At 37.0% G+C, this 23,160-nt stretch overlaps 1 protein-coding gene across 1 annotated transcript; it reads left to right on the forward strand.

Annotated features, from left to right (window-relative positions):
• The first annotated feature begins 562 nt into the window (after window positions 1-562).
• Window positions 563-21,416, forward strand: CD48 (CD48 molecule). Its single transcript, XM_043964710.1, has 4 exons — window positions 563-698; window positions 8,786-9,097; window positions 11,929-12,195; window positions 21,004-21,416. The coding sequence occupies exons 1-4, from the start codon at window positions 626-628 to the stop codon at window positions 21,090-21,092; spliced, it is 741 nt and encodes a 246-aa protein (XP_043820645.1). The 5' UTR covers window positions 563-625; the 3' UTR covers window positions 21,093-21,416.
• The last annotated feature ends 1,744 nt before the right edge of the window (window positions 21,417-23,160 follow it).

Raw genomic sequence — 23,160 nt, forward strand, 5'->3', positions numbered from 1 at the left:
CCTCAAGTCTCACTTGATTTTGGAAAAGCCACAAGTTTACCCTCCCTTCCCACTGTCACCCAACTTAAGTAATATCACAAGACTACATTTCTCCATTTCACCTCAGTGTCTCCCAATAACCTCCACAAATAAGAAACTGGACATCTTAAAAAGGTTTAGAATTCTCTGTGCTACCATGAGCCTGGGACCTAAATTCAAATCTCACCTCAGAAACTGACTAGCTGTGTGACTCTGGGCAATTCACTTAACCCAAATTACTTTAAAACATCTGGGGCCATCCTGATATAGATCTTGCCACTGGACCTAGATGGCTCTGGAGGAGAGAGTGAAGTTTAGGGTTGGTGACCTTGCATAGCCCTCCCTCACTTAAATTCAATTCAGTACAACAACCATAACTTTGCTTACTCATTTGCTGAAAGTCACAAAGTTGTAAAAATGAATGTTCAACAGATACCACAAGCTCCTCATTTCCACCCTTTGCTTTCAGGCTCCACAGTTTATTACAGAAAGGATGTGATCTCACAGAAGAGGAAGAGGAAGAGGAGGCATGAGAGACTGCTGTCTTTCCTCTTCAAGGGGTTGAATAACCACAAGACGACAAAAGGTCTCAAACTGATGCTTGGCTATGGCCCTACTCTCAGAGGCCTTGGGAAACGGGTGGAAGGTGTGTCTGCTCATGCTCATGATCTCCTCTCAAGGTACTTGATATTCATTCTCAGCTATCTCTTTGCTCAGAGGTTCAGGGGTTTGAGGTAGAGAGAAGATGGTGTGACAATTCATCAGCGAGTATAATGTCTGGTCCCTTCATAGCACTGTGTCAGCCTTAGCTGAGAGAGTTGGCAGGTATATTTTATTTCATATGAGTCTAATTCTCCTTTCCAACAAGGGACAGCTAAAAGAGAGATATGGGCAAAGGAAGGAAGTCAAGATGGGTGTCAGTGAGGTAATAGAAGGGTGCTGACAAAGCCAGGGACAGACGAGGAAGTCAGCCATGAAGATTTTTTGCTTTTTATATGCTTAAGTCCCTCATGTCTTCCCTTTCTCAGGCCAGCTCCTTTGGATGTATTCTATAACATCCAAGTTAGGAGACCTGTCTGACTGACTGCTCTGAATTTATAGATCTAGTCTCAGGATTCTAATTTTTCAACTTTGCTCTCTCTTCCTAACTGCCTTTCAATCACACCATGATCTGTCTTCTAGCTCTGATGATTTTTCTGATACAGGATGTTATAATTGCCCTTCTTTCCTTCTGTGATAGTCCTTTGGGCTAGATTTAAACTGACTACCTGGAAGTATAAAATGCTAAAGACCATGAGAGGTGTTAACTTAGGTCCCCTGTCAAAGCCAAAGGTCTGTTACACTTCCTACTATCATAGCCTTTCAGGAATTATTGACCATTCAACCGCACCTAGATTCATTCAATCTATTTATTCCAACATCCTCTTTCATCAGCAATTTTGTATGGGTATTTTTATGGGGGAAATTGATGGGGGTTTGAGGTAGGGGTCCTTAGAAATTCCTCTTTAAAGAATTACAACCTCTTGCACACAAATACAATTAGAATAAAATAATGTTTTATTTAGGTGCTAGGGAAAGGAAACCAAGAGAGAAGTCCTTGGATTTCTTCTCATGGACAGAAGGCATGGCTCTCTGAGATACCTTTCTCCTTGAGCAGGAAACAGGCAGATACTTTTGTAATCATCTGACTGTGGAAAGTTCCCTTATTGGAGGAGGTCCATCCCCCACTTATGGTGGCTGGAGGAAGTTGGGTGAGGGGTGATTCCGATCTGTAAAGAATTAATGGTTATTTGAGGTTTTTATGCCTTGGCGAGCACTGGCCTGGGGCTCTGCAAACTGCACGGTACTCCACCCACTGGTTGTAGCTGTTGCCAGGGCTCTGCCACCTCACGTCATCACCACTCCCCGATGCCTACGTGGGCCTGGCAAAATTATAATAATTGGAAGCCTAGTGAGGGCAGTCATGTGGCTGTCAGAGCGGCCATCCCATTGGCTGGAACTGTGTGGGGTATCTCTAGGTTTGGGGGAGGAGAATTGGGCATTCTAGGTGGAAGCTGGAGAGCGACAGGTGTTCTGCTGCGTATTATCAGCTGATTCCTGGGTGGTGGTATTTTTCAGGTATTATAATTTCCCTTTCCCCATTTTTATTTCCTTTCCCTTGATCCTACTGATCCTGTTTGTGTGGGTTTTTTTTAAGTTTGTTCCTGTTAAAATCAATCTTGTTCTGTTTTGAGGGAGGCTGCCAGTTTCCTTCCTTGCCCCAATATTGCAGCGAGCCGCTTAGCTAACACTCCCCAATTAAAAATTGGTCCCCACAGATCTCTCAAGCCATCTCTGCCCACTTCATCCCACAAAGGCAGCAGCCACACCTAATCTCATCTCTCCAAGGAGTGGGAGAGGCTAGAATGAAGGGTGGTGGTCCTGGAGTTAATCTCAGTTCAGATCTGGTACCTTTCATCTTTTTAGGTGTGTCTGTCCTTTGGTTTAGTTTCTCAAGGAGAAGGTTCCTTGATTTCCCCCATAAAACTTCTGAGGTACCCCGGGCCCATTACAGGTATAAATAATTTTCTTGAGCACTAGACATGCAGACAAGAAGATCTAGATTCTTGGGAAAGACATTTCTCTGGATTTCAGCTTCCTTATCTATAAAACAAGTGTTGGACTACATAACTTCTAAATGACTCAATTATAGCAGTCTGTGATTCTAGGAGTCTCGGCTCTGAACAAATCATTTAGTCTCTTTTACTATAAATTTTCTCCAGTACCATTGAAGGTAATTAAACCTGTTTAGTCTACCTCATAGGGTCTAATTTGATTTTTTTGTTGTTGTTGTTGTTTTGTTGTTGTTGGTTGGTTGGTTGGTTGATTGGTTTTTTTTGCAGGGCAATGGGGGTTAAGTGACTTGCCCAGGGTCACACAGCTAGTAAGTGTCAAGTGTCTGTGGCCAGATTTGAACTCAGGTACTCCTGAATCCAGGGCTGGTGCTTTATCCACTGTGCCACCTAGCTCTAATTTGATTTTAATCAATCAATACAAATTTATTAAAAGTGCCTGCTGTGTATCAGGAGCCATGTTAAATGTTTGGAATACAAAGATAAAAATTATATAGTCCCTGAACTCAAGTAGTGTACAATCAATTGAGGTAAATAATACAGTCACATATAAATACATAAAAATATACACAAAGTAAATCTAGGATAATTTGGGGGATGGGAGGCACTAATAATAGTTGAGAAGGAAGGAGATGATGATCAAGAAAGGTCTCTTGCAGGAGGAAGTATTTTCATTGAACTTTAAAGGAAATTAGGAATTTGAAGAAGTTGAGGTGAGAAGAAAATTCATTTCAAGTGTAGAACAGCCTGGGAAAAGGCACAGGAAGAAGAGATGGAATGTTCTGTGTAATGAACAATAGTTAGAAGCTAATTTGACTGAAATGTAGTGTGCGTGTAAGAGAGTAACAGATAATTGAGGTGGAAGGCTAAGGTGGGACCCAGGTTGACTTTAAATGCCAAATAGAGAATTGGGAGTAAGCTTCCTTCCCCATCAGACAATTCCCTTTTGTCCTTGACCATGTGTCAGGGGCAAAAACTCCAAAGCAAGAGACTTTTTGTTTGTTCATTTTCATAATCTTTTATTTTATAATGGTCAAGGGTCATTGTATTGATCAGAGTAGCTGTCTTTTATGGCTGATTATTGTTATAATATTGCTGTTACTGTATGCAATGCTCGCCTGGTTCTGTTCATTTCACTTTGCATCTTCACATGTCTTCCCAGGTTTTTCTGAAACCAATCTCTTCATTATTTCCCATAGCACAGTAGTACTTCATCACAATCATATACTACAACTTGTTCAGCTATTTCTCAATTGATGGGCATCTCCTCAATTTCCAAAGAGCTGTCATAAATGTGTTTGTAAATACAGGTCCTTTTACTTTAAAAAAAAAAAATCTCTTTGAGATACAGAACTAGTAGTGATATTGATGAGTGAAAGGGTATGCAGTTTTGTAGCCCTTTGGGCATAGTTCCAAATTATACTCCAGAAGAGTTTGACCAATTCATAATTACACTAGTATATTAAATTACTTATTTTTTCATAACCTCTCCAGTAATTGTTATTTTCTTTTTCTGTCATGTTAGACAATCTGATAGGTGTGAGGTGGGACATCAGAGTTGTTTTAATTTGCATTTATCTAATTGTTAATGATTTAAAGCTCTTCACAAACTGACTTTAGGCTACCTTTCCTATTTATTTTATAATATTTCTCTTTATGAATTCTATGTTTCAGACAAAATGAGAGATTTTATGTTCACTGAACTTAGTATTCCACTTCCTACTTCTGTGGTTTTGCACCCACCATCTTTTATGTCTGGATTGTATTCCTTCTACAACTCTACCTCTTAAAATTGTGATGATTAAAAATACAAGAGACATAGTTTTGGGGTAATTTAATAATTTTATTAATAGACTGGCAGGTTATTAATAAAAAGATGGCCAATGGCTGTCTCTCTCAGACCAAAGACCCCCCAGAGGTGGTGGGGTCACAGCTTATATGCCCTTCTTGCTGCAGGTGGTTCATCACATAGTAATCAAATCTAATTGGTCAAGTTCAATCAAATCTAAATGGTTGACATGATTGGAGGTGTGTTATATTAAAATGAAGTCTTGGGATACATGACTTAGGTCACTCAAATATGGGTCAAAAAGACATCAGAGAAAGAATATAGACCCCACCCAAGCTCATCAGAGCACAATAGCTTTCAACTAGGTATGGTTTGAATGGACCTGACCAAAATGAGTCTTACTTTCAAGGAGAACTGGAGTTTGGAATTGGGGCGGGGGAAGGGGGGAGGAGAAGGAAGAAAGGACTAGGAAAGTAGAGAAAACTGAGTAGCGCCCCCCCCAAGATAATTAGTTCTCACAAATTTCTAGGCTCTTTCATGTGCCATGCCCTATAATAAGCTTTTCTGATTTCCCCTAGTTGTCAGCACTCTCTCCCTCCTCAAATTATCTTGTATATACTTACCTATTCACATTTAGTAAGACACAAATAGAAAATAAGATCCTTTGGGGCAGGAATTGTTTCTGATTTTGTCTTTGCCCTGTGCCTAGCAGAATGTTCTGGGTACAATAGGCATTTCATAAATGCATATTGGATTATTGGTTTGGGTTTTTGTTCTTTTAGAAAAAAATAAAATTGTATTTATAATTTATTATGATCTTGTATCTTTGGGTTGGTTTGGGTTTTAAGTTTGGTTGTATTTCTTTATTTGTTTTTGATGTAATAAATTTCTTAAATGGAAAAAAAATGAGTTTTGTTTGTTTTTAGTGAGGCAATTGGGGTTAAGTGACTTGCCCAAGGTCACACAGCTAGTAAGTGTCAAGTGTCTGAGGCCAGGTTTGAACTCAGGTACTCCTGACTCCAGGGCCGGTGCTCTATCTACTGTGCAACCTAGCTGCCCCTAAAAATTTGAGTTTTAAACTCTCTACCTCCAACCCATTGAAAAAGCAAGCAATATTATATCAATTATCCATATGAAATCATGGGAAACAAATAGGCATGTTGTAAAAAAACAAAAATAAACAAGAGAAATAAAGTGAGAACATTATAGTTCAATTTACACCCAGAGGTCCTCACTTCTCTCTCTGGAGGTGGATAGCATTTTTTCATCATGAATCCTTTGGAATTGTTCTAGATCATTGTATGAGGCATAGTGGGGTCAGGTTTTTAATCTCTGATTCTGTCAATCAGATAGAAAATCACAAAATTTTAAAGATGAAATGGATCTTAGAGACCATGTAGTCAAGCATAGGGTCAGTTGTGATCTTTACAAATATCCTTTTTAAGTCTTCATCCAAGTTACTGAATAGATAAAAAGTGTTGAACAGATGGCTGTGCACAGGCCTCTAAGGCACATCAACATTGACTCTTTCCAGTTCCCATTGAACCACTAATCAACAGTCTCTGAGTATGGCTGTTCAGTCAGTTATACATCCATCTAACTTGACTGTCATCCAATCTACATCATTTAAACTTGTTCCAACACTGTTAAAAAAAAGTCTTTAGATTTTTAAATATCTTTCTGAAATCCAGTTATATTTTTTCTAATCTATAAGAATGATAGTCCTATGGAATATTATTGTGCTATGAGAAATGACAAGCAGGATGATTTCAGAAAGGCCTGGAAAGATTTATATGAACTGATATATAGTGACGTGAGCAGAACCAAGAGAACATTGCACACAGAGACAGCAATATTGTTTGAAGAACTGTGAATGACAACTATTTTCAGCAATACAATGATCCAAGACAGTCCCAAAAGACTAATGATGAAGCATACTAGCCATCTCCAAAGAAAGAACCGATATTGATTGAACATGGACTGAAGCATGCTAATTTTCACTTTCTTTCATTTTTTTCTTTTATTCAAGTTTTCTTATACAAGATGACTAACATGGTAATGTTTTGCATAATTGAACATGTAAAAAGAATTGTAATTCTATTATTAATTTTAAATTGCTATAAAATTGTTATAACTTGTTGGTGACTTTATGCTAACTTCCAAGAATCATCTCTTTTTTGGGGATAATATATCTTGAAATTTTGCTGAATATCAACATCAAGATTATTAGTCTAAGTCTTGGAATCTTTTTTCTGTTTTTGTTTTATAATTTTTCTTCAAATGTCTGGCATTTCTAACATTTTTTATGACATCACAGAAATTTTAAAGAATGTTTCTGTAGTCAATTCTGCACTGGTTTATGGGATTTTATCCATGTGTATTAGCAGAAATATGTTATAATCATTGCATATGAGCACAAAGAAAATACACATCCCCTGATAGACCAAGTAAGGCTTGTAGACATCTCCTTACCCTTCACCCAAGAGTCAAATATAAGTGATCACTTTAAATAGGAAGGGTGGATCATCATCCCCATTTTATGGATCAAGAAAGCATGGCTCAAGGACTGAAGGTGACTCACTATCCCTTTATTTCAGCATATAAAAGTGTTCTAAAGTCAAGATAAAGCCAGAACTTGACATAAGTGGTTCTTAACCTACAGTAGAACTGCATTTTTTTAGCCTTGCCACTAAACTTCATTTGATCACTTAATATCAAATCTCCTGGTAACTAGAGCCTGTGACAAAGCTCACTTTTGCCACAATATTCACATATATAACCATAATCATGGAGGCGAAACAACTGGACTGTGGTTACAGGAAAACATCATTTGCTACAAGTAACCCTACTGAGATCATCAACCTCTTTCCAGTTATGAAGTATCATGTAAAAGCAGGGTGAGCCTACACTTTTGACCTTATATTCTTAAACTGGTCCTTATACTGTGACTATAAGAAGTCCTTATGATGTGTTGAAAGGAGAGACAGAATGAGAGACAGGTGAGATATCTTCAAGCACAGCTTTAAGGAGACTAGTTACCTGGGCAGTTTTACCATGTGGTGTTTAAAATTATATGTGATCACCTTATTTCTGTCCCAAGTTTGGGGAAAATTAACTGGGTTTCTAATATATTTGTTACTTATAAATTAGAAGCTTTAGCACCAGTTTTGGGGGCATTAAGCATTTATTAAAGTATATTAAATATTAGTAAAGAGAGAACACGTGGCTCAGAAAGTTAAGAAGGCCTATCTATCCTAGAGGATGGATAGAGCTCAACCTGGCTTCCACCTTTCTCCAAGTCCTCTACCACCAGCTTGTCTGAGAGCCTCTCTGAGAGTAAGCTTTCTTCAGGTCCGGAGGAGAGATGGCCCTTCCACACTGCTCAAAACTAATTGCCTAGCATCATTCAAATCTACTGATTCACTGCACTTGAGCGTGGTCCATGAGGACAATGTGCTGAGGTCAGAGTTCAGAGAACACACCCTCTGAGGACCAGGCTTTCAGGTAGGGGTGGTTTTAATTAAGTTAACTTTAAGTGAGTTAATCAGCAAAGTCAATCCAATAAATCTTAATATTATCCCCTTAAGCGGCCCTGCTGGGTGTTCCAAAACCCATTATTTTCTCACAAATAGCATGCATGTATTTCTGTTCTTCTGGACTATATATCTTTCTAGGAAAGGTGTTTTTTTTTTGTTTGTTTGTTTGTTTTGTTTTGTTTTGTTTTAGTGAGGCAATTGGGGTTAAGTGACTTGCCTAGGGTCACACAGCTAGTAAGTGTTAAGTGTCTGAGGCTGGATTTGAACTCAGGTCCTCCTGACTTCAGGGCCAGTGCTCTATCCACTGCACCATCTAGCTGCCCCTAGGAAAGGTTTTATAAAGTGGGCTGTTTTGCAAGCCTTCTAAGATCTTATGTACATCACTAAGGGGATGCATGATGATGATTCTCATATAAGGTCAATCATAGCTGTGTTCTAAACATCATTGTCTTAACCATTCTCCATTCTCAGCTCTACCTGTATTATAGTTCACAGGATCCTGGCAGTCAGTTTTGAATACGAGCTTGGACACTAGCCAGGTTTCTGTGGGCAGATCACTTAATTTCTATCAGCCTTAGTTTCCTTATCTATAAAATGGGTATAAAAATACCCATAGTCCTCATCTTGTAGATTTGTTTTGAGGTTCTTGTGAGATCATGTGTAGTATAAAGTACTTGGCAAACCTTAAATCATAATGTAAACATTAGCTATTATTATTCCTGATAGTATGATAGAGCCCTCTAATCACACCTCAACCAAGGTACTCCCTCTGGGCTATGTTTTTATTGTCCAATCACTAACTAGGTTCTTTCTGTGACTCTGATTGGCAGTTCACTCATTAAGAAAGGTGGTACGTGCTGTTGGTGAATCTGTTCAGCTCAAGAACTCTGAAGGCTTTCATGGACCCTATTCAGAAGTCACTTGGTTCTACAACGAGACCCAGAAGATCTTGATATGGACCAAAGAAGAAGGAACTACAATGTTCCTACCTAATCTGAAACCACGGATCCAATTTGATGCTGATAATAACACTTTACATATCCAACAGCTTCAGAAGGAGGACAGTAGCACCTATATACTCAGAACTTCCTTACTGAGTACAAAACAGGAACTCTCAGAGCACATCAGGCTGGATGTATATGGTAAGTTAAGCAGAAATGGGGAAAGATCAGGGGTGTGGTGGGGTTGAGGCTTCAGCTAGACTAGGAGGAAGTATGGGCTAATTTTTGTCAAGTAAAAAGGATAAAAAGTGTACATTCAAGATGAGGGTAGAAACATGGAGAAAACTCAGAGGTTGGATTAAGTGTGATTTCCTTTGCATACTTTTGGGACAGTGGAGACATCAGCTTTACTCAAGGATGGATTTTGGAGAACATTGAGAAGGTTGGAGAGTGATCCTTGAGAGACAAGCAGGAGATTTGTGAGTTGACACAATATGGAGCTATTATGGATACTTGAGCCCCAAAGTGACATCACAAAAGATGTGTTCATAGAAGATTAGTGCCATACTGGGGCATCAGGAACAATAGGATAAAGCTGGCAGGAGGGTGCAATCTAAGAAGGGAATTGGGGTAGACAGGACAGAACTGGAAGTCTCCATAATCCAAGAGGGGCAGAACTTAAGTTCTGGAGGAATGTGCAGGGAAAGAAAGCTGATATAGATGGATAAAGCTTTTATCAAGGTACATTAGTTCTGAACAGACAAGACATGCAAGGCAACAAAGTATATAGGAAGGGACACATATGTATGTACATTTCTGTCTATTTACACATACACACACACATACACACACATACGTACTATATGTAATGTTACAGAGATAGAACAAGATTTGGCTGAGAGGAGTCAAGGATGACAATAAGATAGTGAACCGGGAATGGGAAAGATGGTGGTGTCCTTAGAAGTAATTGAGAAATACAAAAGAAGTTTGGGTCTGCCTGGGGGGAAGATAATGAGTTCTATTTTGATGAATTTGAGATGACAATCACACAGGAATACTTTTGGGCAAGATAATCCTGCAATGAGGAAGACTGGAGAATAGGAAGATAGAATTCAAGAGATGCAAATTTAAACCCTTTTGCTATACTATCTCTCACTGATCAAATTGACAAAAATAATTAGATGTTGTGGAAGAACAGGTGTTCACATCCATCATTGCAGGATCGCCAACTTGCACAATCTTTTTTTTTTTTTTTTTACACAGGAATCTATGATTACACTGGAAAAATTACAAGAGTAGTTGTACCTTTTGACTGCATAATTTCACTGTTTTTTAGGGACATCGGCCATAAAAGCTTATGTGTGTTTAATTAAAAGTAACAACAATAATTTTTTTAAAAATCTATTTCTGGTAAGATTGCCATAGAATGATTGCATGTAATCATGAAAACCTGGAAACAACCTAAATGTCCACCTATTGGTGGGGAATGGTAGAATAAATTAAGATATATTAATATAATAAAAGCTATCATATAATTAATGCCAAATATGAGATATACATCTTAAGAAATATGGAAAGAATTTTATTAAATAATGCAAGATGGACAAAGGAGAGCTTGGAGAACATACACTATTACCAAATAGAAGGAAAAGTAAATGAGAATGAATGGACAAAGAATCTTGATGAGGACTTAAAGGAACTGATAGGAGAATGTTATGACAAATCATCCATTAAAATTAATTTCAACATAGTTACCAAGAGCATTTAGCTGGTTATCATGATTTTCAGTGGTAAATTATTAACAAGATATTTTTAAAAGAGAAAAATAAAATGGAGAGAAGAACCACCAGGTGAAACTGGGTCCATTAGAAGGAAGAAAATCAGGCCAGGCCAGAATAGGGATGAAGGTAAAGGCCAATAGGTCAAGGCAAAGGCAGGCCCACCAAACATGGGTGCTCTCCTTTGAGCAGAAATGTGCTTTGATCCCACATGTTCTGGGGGGAATTCAGTTAGAGAACAATAATGAACTACAAGATGGCTGAGCTCTTGGGGGATTACTTTATAATATTCTGACTCTTTTACAAATCCTAATTCTGCCCCTTAACATTTGTGTTACTTTGGGCAAATCACTTCACATTTTGAAACCTCAGTTTCCTATATGTCAAATGAAGGGGTGGGTCTAGATACCTTCTCAGATCCCTAAGTCTATGATACTATGAGTTACAGTGATTTAATGTAAAGAAGAACTTTCTAACAACTAGAATTATTTCAAATTGGAGTGGACTGCTTTGTGAGGTTTGGCTCTCTGTTTTATTGTGTTCAAACAGAGGCCAGATGAGATGTTGCAAATAGAATCTTTGAATGGGATGAGATGTTGAACTAGATAGTCTTTGGGTTCCTTTCATCTCTAACATACTAGAATTCCATGTGCATATAGTTAAGGATAAATGATTTCTCATATGATAGAACATCTTAAGCTTATAAGGAGGACGTATTATCCCTTACTTTGCCCCTAGACAAGGGTACCACTATCTGTGAATAACTGTCCTCTTCCTCCTATCCTTTTCTGATCAACAGCAACCTAGAACAGGTAAAGGAGTTTCCCAGAATGCTTGGAGAAAAACATGACTACCTTGGGCACTATCACTCTCTGTACCACAAATGTAATGGCAGTCTCCAGCCTCTTACAAATGGTAAGAGAATGGTACTTAAAAATGTACTTACCTACAAATGGTACTGAGAAACCAGTACCTGTTATACACCTCACACACTTCTGTTTATGTAAAAGAAGTTGTTTCCTACCAAGACACTCTACTTCTTTGTGGCTCTGGGTGTGCATACTTAAGTAATGTTGGCAACTGGAACTGGATGGTAATTGTCTAAAGTCACTGATTTCCTCTCCTCTGTGGTACTCCAGAGCAGAAATCTGAAGCCCAGGGTTCTGACATAGGAAATCATTGACCACCTTTATAGGGAGAGGAACATAATCAAAACATCTAATCGAATTCTATATTTTTATCCTTTTTATGCAGAGAGACTGACAGAGCCAAACATTACATCGGGGCCTAAGACCAATGATAATGGTACCTGTCTAGTCAATGTGACATGTTCTGTGGAACAAGTAAGAGAGAGTATAACATACAACTGGATACCTGTGAGACAAGGAGCTAATGAAAACAGTGAAGGACCCATCCTCAGCATCACTTGGAAACCTGGTGACTATGACCAGTATACCTGTACTGCCAGGAACCCTGTCAGCAACAGCTCCTATACCATTTTTGTCAGTGATCTCTGTGGAGGTAATTAAAAAATTTTTTTTACATATTTTAAAAATTATTTTTAATATATTCTTCAAATTATAAAAGTATTTTATTATTTTCCAGTTACATGTAGAGATAGTTTTCAATATTTGTTTTTATAAGATTTATAATTTCAATTTTTCTCCCTCGCTGTGATTTATATGTATAATCACATTAAACATATTTCTGCGTTAGTCTTGCCATGAAAGAAGAATCAGAGCAAAAAGGAAAAACCTCAAAAAAGAAAAACAACAGCATCAAAAACCAGAGGAAATACTATGGTTCAACCTGCATCCATATTCCACAGTTCTGGGGGGCAGCTAGGTGGCGCAGTGGATAAAGCATTGGCCCTGGATTCAGGAGTACCTGAGTTCAAATTTGGCCTCAGACACTTGACACTTACTAGCTGTGTGATCATGGGCAAGTCACTTAACCCCCATTGCCCGGCAAAAAAAAAAAAAAAAAGTCAAACATATTCCACAGTTCTTTTTTTTTTTTTTTCTGGATTTGGAGAGCATTTTCCATCCTGAGTTCTTTGGAACTATCTTGGACCATTGTATTGCTGAGAAGAATCAAGTCTATCACAGTTGATCAACACATAATGTTGATACTATGTATAATGTTCTTCTGGTTCTGCTCATCTCACTCATCATCAGTTCATGCAAGTCCTTGCAGGTTTCTCTGAAATCTGCCTGTTCATCATTTCTTACAGCAGAATAGTATTCCATTACATTCATATATGTGGAGGTATTTTTTAAAAAATAGTATTTTATTTTCCAATTACATGGAAAGATAATTTCAACATTTTTGTAAGATTTTGAGTTCCAATTTTTTCTCCCTCCCTCCTTTCATTCCCCCCTCCCAAAGTCAGCAAGCAATCTGATACAGGTTATACATTAAAGTCACGTTAAGCACATATCCACATTAGTCATGTTGTGAGAGAAGAATCAGAATGAAAGGAAAAAAAAACACAAGAAAGAAGAAAAAAACAACAAAAAAGTGAAAATAGTATCTTTAAATTTGCATTCAGACTCCCTAGTTCTTTTTCTGGATGTGTAGGGCATTTTCCATCATGAGTCTTTTGGCACTGTCTTAGATCATTGTATTGCTGAGAAAAGCTAAATCTATCACACTTGATCATCACAAAATTTTGTTTTACTGTACACTGTTGTCTTGGTTCTGCTAATTTCATTCAGCATCAGTTCATGTAAGTCTTTCCAATTTTTCTGAAATCTGCTTACTTGTCATTTTTATAGCACAATAGTATGCCATTACATTAATATATGACAGCTTGTTCAGCCATCCCCCAATTGATGGGCATCCCCTTGATTTCCAATTCTTTGCCACTACAAAAAGTGCAGCTATAAATATTTTTGCACATGTGGGTCCTTTCACCCTTTTAATGATCTCTTTTGTATATAAATCTAATAGTGGTATTACTAGGTCAAAGGGTATGCATAGTTTTGTAGTCTTTGGGGCATGGTTCTAAATTACTCTCCAGAATGGTTGGATCGGTTCAGAATTCCACCAACAATGCATTCGTGTTCCAATTTTCCCATATCTTCTCCAACATTTATCATTTTCCTGTTTTTGTAATATTACCATTTGGATAGGTGTGAGGTGGTACCTCGGAGTAGGTTTAATTTGCATTTCTTTAATCAGTGGTGATTAAGGATATTTTTTCATATGTCTATATATAACTTTAATTTTTTCATCTGAAAACTTCCTATTCATGTCCTTTGACCATTAGTCAATTGGGGAATGGCTTGTATTCTTAGAAATTTGATTCAGTTCTCTCTATATTTTTTAAATGAGGCCTTTATCAGAAACATTGGCTATAAAATTGTTCCCCAGTTTTCTGTTTTCCTTCTAATTCTGGTCGCATTGGTTTTGTTTGTGCAAAACCTTTTAAATTTAATGTATTGAAAATAATCCATTTTATATCTCATATGCATTTCTCTATCTCACCTTTGGTCATAAATTCTTCCCCCTTCCATAGATCTGATAAGTAAACTATTCCTTCCTTTGCTGGTTTGCCTATGGTATCATCCTTTATGTCTAGATCATGTACCCTTTTTTAGTTTACTTTGGTAAAAGTACTTGCGATGTAAAAGGTTGGTCTCTGTCTAGTTTCCATCATACTATTTTTCAGTTTCTCCAGTAGTTTTTGTAAAATAGTGAATTCTTATCTCAGAGGCTAGAGCTTTTGGGTTTATCAAATAGATTACTATATTCATTTACTATGTGTGCTTAACTTATTCCACTAATTTATGATTCTATTTCTTAGCCAGTAATGAATACTTTTGATGGTTGCCACTTTATAATATAGTTTTAGATCTGGTATGGCTAGGCCAGCTTGTTTTGCATTTTTTTCATTAATTTCCTTGATATTCTTGACCTTTTGCTCTTCCAGATGAATTTTGTTATTATTTTTTTCTAGCTCTATGAAATAATTTTTGGTAGTTTCATTGGCATGACACTGAATAAGTAAATTAATTTAGGAAGAATTGTAATTTTTTTATATTTGCTCAGCCTACCCATGAGCAATTGATATTTTTTCCTTTTGTTTAGGTCCAATTATATTTATATGAAAAGTGTTTTGTAATTGTGTTCATATAATTCCTGGGTTTGCCTTGGCAGGTAGACTCCCAAATATTTTGTATCGTCTGTAGTTATTTTAAGTGGAATTTTTCTTTCTATCTGTTGCTGCTGGGCTTTGTTGGTCATATGAAGAAATGCTGATGATTTATGTGGATTTATTTTATATCCTGCAACTTTGCTAAAGTTGCTAATTGTTTCAAATATTTTTAGTTGATTCTTTAGAATTCTCTAAGTATACCATCATATCATTTGTAAAAAATAATAGTGTTGTTTCTTCCTTGCCTATTCCAATTCCTTCGATTGCTTTTTCTTCCCTTATTCCTAAAGCTAACATTTCTAGTACAATATTGAATAATAGTGATGATACTGGACATCCTTGTTTCACCCCTGATCTTATTGAGAATACTTCTAACTTTTCCTCATTACATATAATGCTTGCTGATGGTTCTAGATAGATATTGTTTATCATCTTAAGGAAAGCACCATTTATTCCTATGCCCTCTAGTGTGTATTTTTTAAATTAATTAATTAATTTAGAAATTTTCCCTATCTTACATGTAAAAACAAATTGTAACATTGATTTTTAAAACTTTGTGTTCCAAATTCTCATCCTTCCTCCCTATCCCACCCTTAAGAACTCAAGCAATTCAATATAAGTTATACATGTGCAGTCAAGCAAAACATAGCAGACCAAAAAAAACTTTAGAAAAAGGAAATAATAACAACAACAAAATATACTTCCATCTGTATTCAAGTACGATCAATTATTTCTCTGTAGATGGATTGCATTTTTCATAAGTCCTTCAGAGTTGTCTTGGATCATTGCATTGTTGAAAATAACTAGATCATTCACATCAGATCATCTTATGATATTGTTATTATTTTGTGTACAGTACATTTCACTTGGCATCAGCTCATGCTAAGTCTTTCTAGGTTTTTCTGATAGCATCCTGCTCATCAGTTTTTAATAGGATTAGATACTATATTTTGTCAGAAGCTTTTCTTGTATCTCTCAAGATAATTATCTCAATAGTTTTGTTATTGATAAGGTCAATTATGTTTATAGTTTTTCTAATATTGAACCAGCCCTACATTCCTGGTATAAATCAAACCTTGTCATAGTGTGTTATCCTGGTAATAAATTGCTATAATCTCTTTGCTAAGATTCTATTTAAAATTTTTGCATCAATATTCATTAGGGAAATTAGTCTATAATTTTCCTTCTCTGTTTTTGCTCTTCCTGGTTTAGGTATCAGCATCATATTTGTCTCATAAAAGGAATTTGGTAGGATTCTTTCTTCACCTATTTTTCCAAATACTTTGTATAATATTTGCATGGTATACTAATAATTGTTCTTTAAATGTTTGGTAGAATTCTCTTGTAAATCCCTCTAGCCCTGGAGATGTGTTCTTAGGGAGTTCATTGAAGGCGTGTTCAATTTCTTTTTGTAAAATGGGTTGATTTAATGATTTTATTTCCTCTTCTGTTATTCTGGGCAATTTATATTTTTGTAAAAATTCATCCAATTCATTTAGATTGCCAAATTTATTGGCATACAGTTGGCCAAAATAGCTCCTAATTATTGCTTAAATTTATTCTTCTTTGCTGATGATTTCACCCTTTTCATTTTTAATGCTGGTAACTTGGTGTTCTTCTTTGTATTTTAAATCAAATTAATGCAAGGTTCATCAATTTTGTTGCTTTTTATATAAAATCACTTCTGAGTTTTATTTAATAATTCTATGGTTTTCTTACTTTCAATTGTATTAATCTATCTTGATTTCAGAATTTCTAATTTGATATTTAATGGTGCATTTTAAATTTGTTTTATAGTTTTTTTAGTTGCATGCCCATTTCATTGATTTCATCTTTCTCTATTTTATTCATGTAGGCATTAGAGGTATAAAATTTCCATTAAGAACTGCTTTGGCTGCATCCATGAAATTGATATATTGTCCCATTATTGTCATTCTCTTTGATGAAATTATTGTTTCTATGATTTGCTGTTTGACCCACTCATTCTTTAGGATGAGATTATTTATTTTCCAATTATTTTTGGTCTATCTTTCCATGGCCTTGTATTACACATAATTTTTATTGTGCCATGATCTGGAAAGGATGAGTTTACTATTTCTACCTTTCTGCATTTGACTATGAGGTTTTTATGCCCTAAAATATGGTCAGTTTTTGTGTAGGTGCCATGTACTGCTGAGAAAAAAGTATATTCCTTTCTATCCTTATTCAGTTTTCTCCTGAGGTCTATCATATTTATTTTTTTCTAAAATTCTAATCATCTCCTCAATTTCTTATTTATTTTGTGGTTAGATTTACCTAGTTATGAGAGAGGGAGGTTGGGATCCCCCACTAATATGGTTTTGCTCTCTCTTCCTGTACCTCATTTAACTTCTCTAAGAATTTGGATGCTATACCACTTGGTAATATATATATATATATATATATATATATATATATATATATATATATATGTTTAGTATTGATATTACTTCATTATCTATGTTACCTTTTAGCAAGATGTAGTTTCCTTTCTTATCTCTCTTTAATTAGATCTATTTTTGCTTTGCTTGTCTGAGATAAGGATTCATACCCCTGCTTTTTTTTTTTTTACTTCAGCTGAAGCATAATATATTCTGCTCCAGTTTTTTACCTTTATTCTGTGTGTATCTCTCTGCTTCAAATGTGTTTCTTGTAAACAACATATTGTAGGATTTTGGTTTTTAATCCACTTTGCTATCCACTTTTGTTTTATGTGAGAGTTCATCCCATTCGCATTCATAGTAATGATTATTAACCAGTTTACCCTTGTCTATACTTTTCTCTCTCCTTTTGCCCTGTCCTTTCTCACCAATGTTTTGCTTCTGACCACCACTTCCATCAATCTATCCTTCCTTCTATCAGCCTTACTTCCTTTCCTTTCCCCCTTTGCCTCCTAGTTTTGTTTTCCTTTCTATCAGCACCCCACCCTTTTCTTTTCCCTTTTCCCTCTTACTTCCCTATAGGGTAAAGTAAACTTCTATACATGACTGAGTGAGTTTGTTATTCCCTATTGATCCAAATCAGATGAGAGCATGGTTGAAACAATGCTCACCCCTCCCTTCTTTTCCTCTATTGTAATAGGTCTTTTGTGACACTTCATGTGATGTGATTTATCCCATTATGCCTCCCCATTCCTCTTATCCCAGTATATTCCTTTTTGTAACCTCTTAAGGTTTTTTTATATCATGACATCAAAATCAACTTATACCCACACCCTCTGTCTAAGTGTACTCCTTCTATCTGCCTTAATAGAGATACCATTCTCAGGAGTTACAAGTATCTTCTTCCCATGTAGGGATGTAAACATTTTCACCTGATTGAATAACATGTTTTGTTTTTCTCCCCCTGTTTTACCTTTTTATGCTCGCTTGAGTCTTGTATTTGAGGATCAAATTTTCTGTTTGGTTCCAGACTTTTTATCAGGAAGGTTTAAATACCCCAATTCATTGAATGCCCATCTTTTCCCCCGAAATATTATGATTAATTTTCCTGGGTAGTACATCTGGTTGTAATCCAAGTTCCTTTGCTCTCTGGAATGTCCTATTCAAGCTCTCAGCTCTTTTCATGTTGAAGCTGCCAGGTCCTGTGTAATCCTGCTTGTTGCTCCTTGATATTTAAATTGTTTCTTTCTGGCTGCTTATAGTATTTTCTCCTTCACCTGATAATTCTGGAATTTGACTACAATATTCCTGGAGTTTTGCTTTAGGATCTCTTTCTGGAGTTGATCAGTGGATTCTTCTAATGACTATTTTTTTCCTTCCTCTAAGACTTTGGGACAGTTCTCCTTGATAATGTCATGAATATGCTGTCCAGGCTCTCTCTCTCTCTCTCTCTTCTCTCTCTCTCTCTCTCTCTCTCTCTCTCTCTCTCTCTTATCATGGCACTCAGGTAGTCCCATATTTCTTAAATTGCAATTCTTAAATTGCTCCTTGTGGATTTATTTTCCAAGTCTGTTGCTTTTCTGGAGAGGTATTTTACATTTTCTTCTACCTTTACATTCTTTTGATAATAATGTGGAATGGAATTAGGGTCATCCCAAAAGAATTACAAGACTCAGTGACTCAGTTTACCTAGTTTTATTGCAATACTATGAGTGACCACAGGATAAGAACCAGAAAAGTGGAAAGGTATCTCTCAAATAGTGAAAGAAAAGACAGTTATATTTATAGTTTGGATAAATTGATTATCAGTCTCATTATAATAATCTTCACCTTTGGGAGGTACAGGGGAGGGCCTATCCTAATTTGGAGTTCCTGGGGTCCTAAGTGAACTCCTGAGGTGGGTATATTTTTCTGTGGAGGTGTGTTTTGGGGGTTTACACATCATAAGGTGAATCTGGGGACAAATTGGTCTTTTTTGCACATGTCTTTCTGGTTCTCATGGCTAGTTTCAAAATATCTTCATTTTTCTTTTATTTCTAGTCTAAATTTCTATAGCTGTCATTTTTTTTTAATTGTTATATGACCTGCCCCTTTATGTTCCCATTATGGGTACTGATTATTGTGGGTAAGAGAACCTAATATCCTGACTTGTAAGTTATCCATTAACTGGTTTTTTCTGTTAATCCCTTTTTGCCTCCTATATCAATTCTGCTTTAGTGCTTTCTGATTCATCTGCCTAATTCTGATTCTTAAGGAATTATTTTCCCCAGTAAGCTTTTGCATTTCCTTTTCCATTTGTCTAATTGTATTTTTTAAGGAGTTATTTTCTTTTTCCAAGTTATTGACTCTCTCTTGCATAATTCTCATTTCTTTTCCCAATTTTTCTTCTAACTCTCTTATTTTATTTATAAAATCCTTTTGGGGCTCTTCTAAGAAGGCTTTTTGGTTGTGAGACCAATTCCTCTTTCTCTTTGAGGCTTCAAATGCAGGCATTTTGACAGTGTTGTTCTCTTCTGAGTTTGTGTTTTGGTCTTCCTTGTCACCATAGTTGTTTTCTATGGTGAGGGTTCTTTTCTGCTTCTTATTCATATTCTAGCTTATTTTGTGCCTTTTAAAGTTGAACTCTGCTCCTGGTGTACAGGGTGCACTCTTCCAAGTTTCTTTTCCTGAGAACCAGGGGCCTGATCACTGTCTTTCTGCTCTGAGGCCTCAGCAGATTGCAGCTTGCTCACTGAAGTAGGGTGGCCCAGCCTAGTTGCACCTGTCTTGTAGTAGATACCACTACAAGATTGCCTTCTGCATTGAAGCTGGGGGTCTCAGGCAGCTAGGTGGTACAGTGGATAAAGCACCAGCTCTGGATTCAAGAGGACCTGAGTTCAAATCCGACCTCAGACACTTAACACTTACTAGCTGTGTGACCCTGGGCAAGTCACTTAACCCTCATTGCCCCACAAAAAAAAGAAAAGAAAGAAAAGAAAAGAAATGATGAGCAGGATGGTTTAAGAAAAACCTGGGAAGACATTTGAATTCATGCAAAGGGAAGTGAGCAGAACCAGAAGAACATTGTATACAGTAACAGCAATGGTGTATGGATGTCAAATGTGAAAAATATAACTATTCTGATCAAGACAAAGATGCAAAACAATTCCAATTGACCCATGATGAAAACAAAACAGAAAACAAACAGAAGAATTTTGGTCTTTCTCTTATCCCCTCCCCCAGTTAAGTGTATGGATCAAAAATCTTTCCTCCCATAGCCCAACTACTTATTTTAAGGAACATTCTTTTGCAGTGTCCTGTTCCAATTAATTTTTAATTTTTCCTTTGATTTGCCCTCACACTGGTTTTCTTCCATTTTCATTTGCTTTGGACAAGCTTGTTATTTATTTAGGCAGCAAATTAAACACACACACACACACACACACAGATGTATATAATTACTTAATAATCAATTACAATTTAAAATTCAGTACTCCTGATCTCCGCCCCAATATTCTTTCCAAAATCTAGCAACAGAAGGGAAAGAACTAGAGGAATGAAAGTGAAGTACTTGAGCTCTGACTCCTTCACTCCAAGAAGTCAACCTGAAATTCATGGTACTAGTTCTATAGCTTGAGACATCAAGTTAAAAGGGGTCTCCTGAGTGCATTGGGGCTAAATTAAGGGAGGAATCTAGGTATTCCACCTTCTTGTTTTTACTCTACTTGATAACTCCCCTACCGTGCCTCAAAGACTTCATGGACTTGGGTTTTCAATTCTTTCTTTTTCCAGGCAAAACTTCTAGAGTGTCCCGGGACTTGCTCGTAGTCATTCTGCCCTCCATCTTCAGCCTCCTGTTCACTCTGAATTGGGCCCAATAACATGAGTGCTTCACTGGACTTCCAACACCATATTCTACCTTCACCAGGCCACACAGACCAACTTTCATTACTATACAGAAAAAGTAGGCAGGATGAAAAGAGAGATTGGACCTGCTCCTTGTGTCTACCTCTCATCCTCCTCATCAAATTCATTTGGCTACCACCTTTATTTTCCCCCCAACATGCCTTGTACCCAAGATCTGTCGGGAATAAGTATTCATATAGTGCCTACCAATGATGTAGGAGGCAAAAAGGGGTTAATAGAAAAACCCAAGACCGAAGCTCTAATACAGATATTAGCTCCAAAAGGGAGTTATATCCCAGTTAATGGATAAACTTATGTTATATAAAAAATTTTTTACTATAACTAATCTGGAAAATTATATACTGTACTTATATGAAAAATTATAACTTTAGAAAAATTATAATTGGGCAGTAAGTCCTGCAGTGGTCGCCATTCAAATGTATGTAAGAATATTTAGCTGACTAGCTGGGCCTAATTTGGCTGGGGGACTAATCTAACTGGAGGACTAATCTGTGGACTTTTGACTTTTGATGGCTGGCTATCTGATAGCTATTAATTTAGTATCGTGCCCTTTATAAATTTCTCACAGTGTTCTGCTCCCAAATTGATAAGCAAAAGATTAAGAAACCTCTTAATTAAATAATAAAGCAGAATTTATTTATAAAAATCAATGTAAAAGATAAGGGTAAAGAAATGCAAATTATCACAACCCTGTCTGCTTTTAAATATTATAAGGGCCGTTGCCGCCTCTTGCCTTAGGGTATGCTCCAGCTTTCTCCAACTTTCTCCTTCACTCCAACTCCCCTGTGCTGACTGCCCCCACTCAAAAGCTCCCTGCTTCACTCTTTAACTTCTCTCTCACTACCTTAGCGATGAACCCCTGAAAAGCCCCTTACTCCGTACCGCTCCTTCCTCTGTCTGTCTCCTCTCCTTACTGTCTTCTTAATCTTCCAGCCTCGTTCCGTCCTCCTAGTTCTCCGGCATCCCCCCTTTCACTGTCTTGCTAGCTCCCCTATATATCTGTTCCTTCTCTCCTCTCAAATCTCGGTCTCTGTGTGCCCCCTGCACACACCAAGCTAATCTGCCCCGGGTCACACAGCTAGTAAGTGTCAAGTGTCTGAGGCCGGATTTGAACTCAGGTACTCCTGAATCCAGGGCCGGTGCTTTATCCACTGCACCACCTAGCTGCCCCTATATTAGATTTTTAAATTTCTCATAATGGCATGAGTATAATTAGGCAGATGATGCAAAAAGTGATGAAATAAAGATAAAAAATTATTTTAAAAAATTAATATCACAGCAATTGTTCTTCTCAATGTACTTCTTACTAGAGGGGACTATAGTAATATTAAGTTTTAGAGAATGTTTCAATTTTTGTTTTATTATATGTTTTGTGTATAACAACTAAGATTCTGAATTCCCTTAGACATGTCTTTAAGATGCTATACTAAGGTTTAGCAAAAATCCAGCAGTTCAACAGCTAAAGAAGTGAATCCAACTTTCCAGACCAGAGTCCAGCTTTCCTGATGAGTCCAGACCAGAGTCCAGTTCTCTTGCTGACATCTTACCACTCCAAGAAGACAAGATCTCAGAGACTTTAAATGAACAGTTTTGTTTTGTTGGGGTTTTTTTCCTTCTGTTATTAATACACCCATCTGTAATATATACTCTCTGCAGAGGCCCTCCCTCTGCAGGCTAGTGTCAAAGCATCGGTTCATGAGGGACTGCCCCTCTGGACAAAACTTTTCTCTCTCCCTTTTTCTATATGATATTAACATATTGTTTGCTAGCATAGGGTATTATATTCTATTATGTTTGACCTGTTTCATCAAGGAGGATAACACCTGGCTTTCTTGAAGAACAAACATGGGACACTGTAATGATTGGAATGCTGCCACCTGCTGGAGACTTACTGTAGCAAAGCTCCACCATGAAGAGAAGGCATCTGAGGGCAAGACACGTGGCTCTTTGGTGTCAGGAAGTGACGTTTGCTTGTGGGAGGAAGAAGGGGCAAGGCTGGCACTCTCGCTCTCTCTTTTCACC

The sequence above is a fragment of the Dromiciops gliroides genome, chromosome 4 (assembly GCF_019393635.1).
Source record: "Dromiciops gliroides isolate mDroGli1 chromosome 4, mDroGli1.pri, whole genome shotgun sequence".
Lineage (NCBI taxonomy): Eukaryota > Metazoa > Chordata > Mammalia > Microbiotheria > Microbiotheriidae > Dromiciops > Dromiciops gliroides.